Source organism: Arachis hypogaea, chromosome 8 (genome assembly GCF_003086295.3).
Source record: "Arachis hypogaea cultivar Tifrunner chromosome 8, arahy.Tifrunner.gnm2.J5K5, whole genome shotgun sequence".
In the NCBI taxonomy this organism is placed as follows: domain Eukaryota; kingdom Viridiplantae; phylum Streptophyta; class Magnoliopsida; order Fabales; family Fabaceae; genus Arachis; species Arachis hypogaea.
The window spans coordinates 28,374,218-28,383,343 of NC_092043.1; the positions used below are offsets into that span (position 1 = coordinate 28,374,218).

The following is a 9,126-nucleotide window of genomic DNA, read 5'->3' on the forward strand; positions in this document are numbered from 1 at the left end:
GTATTCTCTCGGTAAATGTGTGGGACTAAATGCTTTATGTTTTTGGTTTTTTTTTTTAATGGAATTTGTTCATGAGTGATTTATGCTTTTGTGTTTGGTTCAATTACTAAAATTTGGGCAATATTGTAAACAAGATTTTAAAGTTAGGGCATGCCATGTTTATCGTTTTCAGGTTTTTCATGCATTGAAAACTGTATTGTGACGGTTGTGATAAGAATTTTTCTATCTTTGTGCAGCTCCATCGTTACATCAGTAGCATGAGACAGCAACACAGTATACCGTTAGATGATAGGATCATTTTATACTTGCAAATGGCAGGTTTATACCATCTTACGAGACTGAACGAGACATGATTTCGACTGAACGAGCGATTGGTTAGTGCATTAGTAGAGAGATGGCAGCCTGAGACGCATACTTTTCACATGTCATTTGGGGAGTGCATGTTCACGCTCCAAGATGTGGCATACCAGTTAGGATTCCCGATCGATGGTTAGTATGTCAGTGGATGCCTTACGGACTTTGCGCGACATATTTAAGGGGCGGCCAGTGTGGGTATAGTTTGAGGAACTGTTAGGTGTTTTACCTCCTGCGAATTGTATCGACAAGTCCAAGATGAAGTGTATTCACTACTACAAAAATTAATTTTAGCGACAAAATTTTATTGACCATAATATAATAGCTATTATTAATTTTGTTTAAGTTATGTTTTAGTGGCAATTATACATTTGTCATTATTATTATATTTTATAATAACAATTATTACTATTGCCACTAAATTATTACTATCTTTTATTTTTAGTTCTAATTTTTCTCCTCCAATAACGACAATTATCACTATTGCCGTTAAATTTTTTACTTAATTTTTATTTTTATCATTTTCCATCAATTGTCAAATATAGTAAAACATTCTCGCACCAGAAATTAGAAACTCACAAGGCACAACTGCACTTCCCTCCATCGCCGACCACCGCTGCAAACCTTGCCATCGCCAACAACCGTCCATCATTCAAGCTGCATCGTTGTTCCTATTTTCGTCCTCCGCCTCAGATCCGCGTTGCTGTCTTTGTTTCTTTGTTCGTCTCAGATCTATGTCGCTACGGTGGAACCAGCTTCACTTTCATCTTCAAAAGCATCGTCAATGGCGGCAAGAAAGTTCGACGCGGAGGTTGAGGGCTTCTTGACCGGATGCTTGCTCGTTGGGCCTCTGCGAAATTCTAAGCTTGAGCTCGTGCTCTCCAATTCTGGCGCTGTTCGCGAAAAGGTTCGGTAATTTTACTCTCTCATTCTCTCTCTCTCTCTCTCTCTCTCTCTCTCTCTCTCTCTCTCTCTCTATTTTATTTATCAGCAATTTCTTTTTAGCTTTCAAATTTGAAGATTCTACTGCTGATTTTCGTGAATAATTGTGTTAATTGTGCAAATATCATTGGATTTTAAATTTGCGACTGTGAGGGACTCAGGGAAACCGGAATTAGAATATAATAGTAACAAATTGTATAGTTTTGAGTTCTACCAATTTTGCTTGTATGATCTGTGAAGGCGTCGTCGTCCGGTGCTAGGATCGTTATGCCTCCCGTCTTGGCTGTTATGAGCTGCGAGTTGATGTTGTTCATTATCTCTGTTGTTTTCATCAGACGGATTTGGACGTTGAATATCTTCGCCTTCTTCAGAATCTTTATGATGTCATCTGGTGTTGCATCTAATGAATCTGGTGACTGTGGCAGTGTTGGCACTAATGGCTTTGGTGACGGTGCTTTTTTTGTAGTTGCCTTTGGTGGTGATGCTGTTGCTTTTTGTGCTGGTTTTGGGGACGCTGCAGGTGTTTGTGAAAATGCCTGAATGATGGTGTAGCACAACACTAGCAAGACAAGGTACAATCCTGTTACCTCATGCTTCTTCATCTTTTTATATTCAGTTGCTTATTCAATTATTAGCCTTTAGTGTTTAAAGATAGATACACTCTTTGAAGAATTGTGTTGTGTCATGATTGGAATGAGTGTGTTGGATTGGTGGAGACGAGTGTGTGTGTGTGTATATATATATAGGGGTTATATTATTACTTTCAAGAATATAGGATTATGATTGGTTGGTGAAATGTTTATTATGGTTTTGTGAGATCAGCTTTGTTATTGTATATATGAGGATTAACTCTACTTGCATTATATTCTTTCATCCGCAACAAAGTTCACATCTCAAGCTAGCTTTGAGGACTTATTTTTCCAATTTTTTTCTTTGCTTCAACACAGCCATTCAAAGACATGATTGAAGGAATGAGAATGGATCTTCCAAAGTCTCGATACAAGAACTTTGACAAACTATATCTCTACTATTATTATGTTTGCAGGCACAGTCGGTTTAATGAGTGCTTTAATCGGTTCCGTTATTTAGAAATGTTGCTATATTCCTTACTCATAATTCGCTGCTTACATATTGATTTTGACATAGTAGTTTTAACAAGGAGAGCAGACTAGGAAAGGTGGGAGAAGGATCAAATAGAATAGGAGATAATACTATGAACTCTTTCTCAATATATCAGTCTTTAGCATTTTGACTATTTAATGTGAATATTTTTTAGCTTATATTTCTAATTGGTGTCACGATTTTAGAAAAGATTGCTGCACCGGTAGCTTCTTGGTGGATGGATGTGTTTTCCTTATTCTTCAATTACAACTTTAGATGAATTGTGACAACTTTGAATTCCTTATCTTCCAGGGTATGGCTCAATAATGATTTAGTTGTTGCATACCCTGATATTTATCAAGTAGCTCTTGGCTCAGATGAAGAGTTTATAGTATTAGGATCAGATGGCTTATGAGATTATATGAGCAGGTCTATTGCATGATACATAGACTCATTTTTCTACCATTTTTCTTTCTTGGTAGATCAAAAAATTACCTTCACATTCTTGCTGCATTGCAGCTCAGATGCAGTTTCCTTTGTGTTTTTAACTTTAAGAGATCTACACATGAATAATCACTTAAATATCACTGACTGACTAATGTATTAAGAACTGCTTAGATGAGTACAATTTGAGTGACTTTATATTTAAAGATTTACTAATTGTTTCTTTTATTTGAATTTAGCAAGTGTGTTTAATAGGTTCCAACAAGTTATTGCACATTGGTCATGACAGAGAGAGAGTGTGATTAATAGTGAAAGATGGTGTTTGTTGTTAGTACAATATTATTAAAGGGTGAAAACAGAGGAAGCTGCAGTGTTAAGCTCAGTCCTCAGGTTTATAATGTTGAGGTGCGTACATTTAATAATGTCACATATATATGCATAATGCATGCTTAGCTTCTCAGTTCTCACACTATAATTGACTTTCCTACAATACGAGCCAAACCATGTGTTGGCTACCTAGCTAGTAGTAATCTATGCTCAAATTATTTAGTGGTTACATCCAATCAAATAATAATAATATATGTATATATTCATGGGTAAATCCATGAAGCTAAGAAGAGGTTTAATAACTTTGCTATACAAACTAAAAGTGATTATATATTATTACAAGCATTATTTGCTCCCACTATTTCGCATCCCGCTTGCTTCCTCCATTTCATTATTTGATAGGAAGCTTGCAGATTTTACATGATAGAAAGTGGATTTGTTCTTATGGTGGCCTTCCTCATAAATATTTCTGTTATTTTTGTAAGTGGTGCAGTTTGCAATTCTTCAAATTTGAGAGCAGATGATAAGAGCTGTGAGGATTTGGAGCTATAGTCATACAAAGTTTAACAACTATGCTTGTATTTGTGTGGTAGCTACCTCTATCATCTCTGCTATATTTGGCTATGGTGAGTATCTATTTCTTCTTCTACTATGTTCTAACTCAATATATCCTTTAGCTCACATAACCAATCTCACTTTAATAGAATAGGGTTTAACTGTTGTTACTATTAGTAGGTCTGGATGGAATATATTAGTGTGACTTATTGTGCGTGTTATTTATTTATTGTGGGTGATAGTGACACTCCATCTTATGGCGATGAGGTGATGAGTCCAAGTGAGTATATATATCACTACTTTTTTTCAGTTTTAATGCTTAAACAAAGACATAACATATATAAGTATTGCAAAGATCAGTATTGAAGTAAAATTGGTATCTGGATCGATAAAATTCTTCATTGATGTTTTCTTTTGTTTTCTAGAGAATGGACCAATGGCAATTGATTCTCGTAGGCACCCAATTCTAGAGAACATACACAATGACTTCGTTGTATGTAAATTATATTTTCAATTTTCCTTTCTTGTAGAAGAATTTCTCTACTATCTTATGAGTAAATTACCTTTTTTGCTTCATAGGCCAATAACATATTTCTTTCTGAAGCCTCAAATATGGCGATAGTGACGGGACCCAACATGTAAGAGAATTTCTTCTAATAATTTAAAATTCAGTATATTAAAATTACAAGTGCATTTAACTGGCAGAGAAAATTATTGAATGATTTTGGTAGAAATAAGGAACGTTGTAAACAGACCCTAAATCTCCCAAATGCATTAATGGGCAAAGGAAGCACTCATGGTGCAAAATGATTTTATTTAGAAACACCTCAGATATGAGTTCATCGGTTTGAAATATGAAAGTTGACTACTTGACTTTTTCTTCTATCAATGTCTGGCATAAGTTCCTTAAATTATTTTGTTCCTTACCAACACTTTAAAGGTGAAATACTGGTGACGTTGCAAAGTTTATTTTTTTTGTGCTTATAAGGTCAATATCTTTTGCCATTGCAAAGATATTCACTTGAAATAACATGACATCTATTGTAGCTTTTTGGCATTAAGAATTTGTTAAGGCATTAAGAATTTGTTAAAAATAACTCAATTTATTTTTGGCATTATGAATTTGTTAAGCATATTTTTAATGGGGCTATTGAGATCTTTCCGAAACTATCATTTTGTAAGATAAGATATGCATCTGCTTAAGTTATGTTATTCAAAGCTTTCTATTTACAAATTCCTTTGAGCATTTTTCTCCATTGTCTCTGTTAACTTTATGATGTCATGAGGAGAGAAACCTTCAAACTTATCGGAAGTGTGGTCTAAGGAATTGGAACTCTATTCAACTAAAATTCAGCAATGATCAGCAAAAATCAGCCAAGGTATGTTATCAATACTTTTTTTCAGTTTTAATGCTTAATTATCCCGTCTCAGTTTATAACCTCGATTAATTTTTTTTAACTGTTGCTGTTCATCCGTGATGTTAAGGTTTCTAAGTTGGTTAATTGTCATTAGTATTGCAAAGATCAGCTAGTTCCATGGAGGTGGATGAACTTGTTTGCCTCAAGATGATGCTTTAAGTTTTGCAGAGACACGTCAAATGCTAGAGAACAGTTTTGAAATGGTGAGCCTAATATCTCCAACTACTAGCAGAGCTCCTTTGATGTTGTACCTCTCTTAACTCTCTCTCTCTTTCTCTCTTACTTATTATTCTTCCCTTATTTTTAGCTTCAAACATAACCCACCATTTAAATCTTGCTTCTACTGCTTATATGTATCTCAAGAGTGATTGATTCATCCCAATCTTTCTTTTCTTTTGGCCTTTTTTATTTCAGCTTCCTCCTGAATGGACCGACCAGTTTGATTCTGGCATTCAGCTCACTCCTGCAGGAAGCTCATTTTGAGATAGAAGGGGAGATAGCAACCATGCAGGAAGCTCATTTTGAGTTTATAGACTTGTAGTATTTTTTGTTGTTTAGATTTGTAACATAATTTATTACTTTTCAAGAGAAATTTGTGTATTAATATTTTGAATTTAATGAAATATCTCATTTTGTAGTAATTAATTTCAGTATATTTATATTATGCATAACAATAATAACTGTTAGCAAAAATAATTGAGATTCTAAAAAGAAAAAGTAGTTTGTTGCTTCTAAGAAAATGAGTATAATATAACTAAAAAAAGTCTTAAGATTTTAGCGGCAATAGTAATGGCCGGTAAAAGTAAGTAATATTACAAATTTAGAATTATTTTTAGTGGCTATATAAATTGCCGGTAAAATGGGTTTTAGCGGCAATAGTAATGGCCGCTAAAAATGAATAAAATTGTAATTTTAGAATTACTTTTGGTAGCCATATATATAAATTGCCAAGAAAATGGCCGCTAAAAATTACATACTTTTTGCGGCTATTAAAAAAGTCTTTACCAACAAATATTATAATTGCTGCTAAAATCTTTTAGCGACAAAGCATAAGACGGCTAATGTCTAATTGCCGGTAAATGTATTAGCGGCTATTTTATAGTAATAAGCAAAATAAATGATCGCTAAAAGTGATTTTTCTTGTAGTGATAGTGGTGACGTCGATGATAGTCATGGAGGTGGTGCCGGTGGTGGAGGGTATGATGATAGGAGCGGAGGTGGTGGTGGTTTAGGGGGTTTAGGGGGACACCATGGTGGAGGTTGTGGTTTCGGTGGTGGTGGGTTTAGGGGGGATATCGGTCATGGTCAGCCTGGGAGAGGGGAGGGGAGCCATGTAGGAGGTGGAGTGCATGGGGGACATGACGTAGGCGGCAATGTCTCTGGTCACGGATTTGGAGACTACTTTATCGGGATTCCTACGTGTGACAAGAGTCTGGCTGAGCATCAGACGTACATTAGCCTAGGTCAGATGCTGTCTGAGCTGATGGGCAGTGAGGGTCTTGATGCGAAATTTGGTGGGTCACATTTCTTTGATGAAATTAGCATGATCATGCAAGAGGATGAGTTGGCCAGACGCAGATTTCCGGTAGTTGGATCCCAGGCTCAGGTTGATGTGGACTTGAATGAGCCCCCTTCCGGACCTATGGACACCCCCATCTGTGTTCCTAGCACCTAGTACATTACATCCCAGTCCATCCACAGCATAGGCTGGCACAATGGAGGTTACCCCTAGGAGGGAGATAGCGACGACAGCAGCGATAGTGAGGAGGACGAGGTCCCTTTGGCGCAGAGAGTTCGGCAGGTCAAGCGTCCTCGACGGTGCTTCATCGGATCGCATCTGCTCTGAGAATTGATATGTGACAATTTAATATCATGTTTCATGTTTTTCCAATTCCATGTTGTGTATTCAGTTTTAGTTATGTATGCCGGCTAGTTATGTATTTCAGTTTGTAGTTATGTTATGTCGTGAAGAATTACTAATAGGACTTTAGTAGAACATGTAATCCATATTATGTTATGTTATGTGATGTCATGAAAAATTACTTTAGTAGAACATGTAATCCATGTTATGTTATGTATTTAGTTTTAGATGAGTTCGTTAGTCCACATTATACAATGTATCTTTAGTAAAACACGAGTCCACATGCAGTGAAACAAATTGCTCAAACAAACCAAATTTAACATAAAGCATTCCTGGTAAAATAACATTAAACATCGTTAAAACACAAGTGATGGTTTTTAAATTAAACCCTAAACACACTACAGCAATGCTAAAGTAAAATCATATAGCGGTGAATAAATACCAGGTAAAAGATAATATGATAAAATAAATAAAGTGAATGGTGCATGAAATTGTGATCATCAATGGCGCCATCAACATAGTACGCTCAGTTGCAATCTCAACTCTTTATCACAACTTCGCACAACTAACCAGCAAGTGCACTGAGTCGTCCAAGTAATAAACCTTACGCGAGTAAGGGTCGATCCCACGGAGATTGTTGGTATGAAGCAAGCTATGGTCACCTTGTAAATCTTAGTCAGGCAGATTCAAATGGTTATAGATGATATATGAATAAAGCATAAAGATAAAGATAGAGATACTTATGTAATTCATTGGTAAGAATTTCAGACAAGCGTATGGAGATGCTTTGTCCCTTCCGTCTCTCTGCTTTCCTACTGTCTTCATCCAATCCTTCTTACTCCTTTCCATGGCAAGCTGTATGTAGGGTTTCACCGTTGTCAGTGGCTACCTCCCATCATCTCAGTGAAAATGTTCTACACACCCTGTCACGGCACGGCTAATCATCTGTCGGTTCTCAATCAGGTTGGAATAGAATCCAGTGATTCTTTTGCGTCTGTCACTAACGCCCAGCCTTCAGGAGTTTGAAGCTCGTCACAGTCATTCAATCATTGAATCCTACTCAGAATACCACAGACAAGGTTTAGACCTTCCGGATTCTCTTGAATGCCGCCATCAATTATAGCTTATACCACGAAAATTCTGATTAAGGGATCCAAGAGATAAACATTCAAGCCTTGTTTGCTTGTAGAACAGAAGTGGTTGTCAGGCACTCGTTCATAAGTGAGAATGATGATGAGTGTCACATAATCATCACATTCATCATGTTCTTGGGTGCAAATGAATATCTTAGAATAAGAATAAGCTGAATTGAATAGAAGAACAATAGTAATTGCATTAATACTCGAGGTACAGCAGAGCTCCACACCTTAATCTATGGTGTGTAGAAACTCCACCGTTGAAAATACATAAGAACAAGGTCTAGGCATGGCCGTGAGGCCAGCCCCCATGATCTAAGATAGCATAAGAATAAAGATAGCTACCCAGATAAGAATACAATAGTAAAAGGTCCTATTTGTAGAGAACTAGTAGCCTAGGGTTTACAAGGATGAGTAAATGACATAAAAATCCACTTCCGGGCCCACTTGGTGTGTGCTTGGACTGAGAATTGAAGCATTTTTGTGTAGAGACTTCTCTTGGAGTTAAACGCCAGCTTTTGTGCCAGTTTGGGCGTTTAACTCCCATTCTTGTGCCAGTTCCGGCGTTTAACTCCGGGCAATTTTGAGCTGATTTGGAGCGCCGGTTTGGGCCATCAAATCTCGGACAAAGTATGAACTATTATATATTGCTGGAAAGCCCAGAATATCTACTTTCCAACGCAATTGAGAGCGCGCCAATTGGGCTTCTGTAGCTCCAGAAAATCCACTTCGAGTGCAGGGAGGTCAGAATCCAACGGCATCTGCAGTCCTTTTCAACCTCTGAATCAGATTTTTGCTCAGGTCCCTCAATTTCAGCCAGAAAATACCTGAAATCACAGAAAAATACATAAACTCATAGTAAAGTCCAGAAAAGTGAATTTTAACTAAAAACTAATAAAAATATACTAAAAACTAACTAAAACATACTAAAAACATACTAAAAACAATGCCAAAAAGCATATAAATTATCCGCTCATCACAACACCAA

General features: G+C 36.6%; 1 protein-coding gene across 45 annotated transcripts; it reads left to right on the forward strand.

The window, feature by feature from the left end:
- Nucleotides 1–854: 854 nt before the first annotated feature.
- LOC112706771 (uncharacterized) lies at nucleotides 855–5,782 on the forward strand. 45 transcript variants are annotated; one of them, XR_011864740.1, is made up of 9 exons: nucleotides 855–1,266; nucleotides 1,763–1,868; nucleotides 2,244–3,246; nucleotides 3,654–3,794; nucleotides 3,966–4,003; nucleotides 4,149–4,216; nucleotides 4,303–5,102; nucleotides 5,209–5,344; nucleotides 5,556–5,782. XR_011864740.1 is itself a non-coding variant. In XM_072200963.1 (9 exons), exons 1-2 carry the CDS (start codon nucleotides 1,139–1,141, stop codon nucleotides 1,834–1,836), a joined length of 423 nt encoding a protein of 140 aa, XP_072057064.1. In that variant the 5' UTR covers nucleotides 875–1,138; the 3' UTR covers nucleotides 1,837–1,868; nucleotides 2,244–3,246; nucleotides 3,654–3,794; nucleotides 3,966–4,003; nucleotides 4,149–4,216; nucleotides 4,303–5,102; nucleotides 5,209–5,344; nucleotides 5,556–5,782. The 45 variants fall into 45 exon arrangements, 18 of the variants coding, with proteins under 18 accessions (XP_072057064.1, XP_072057062.1, XP_072057063.1 ...); XR_011864735.1 differs by having other exon boundaries at nucleotides 3,662–3,794; XR_011864736.1 differs by having other exon boundaries at nucleotides 3,662–3,794; nucleotides 5,236–5,344.
- The last annotated feature ends 3,344 nt before the right edge of the window (nucleotides 5,783–9,126 follow it).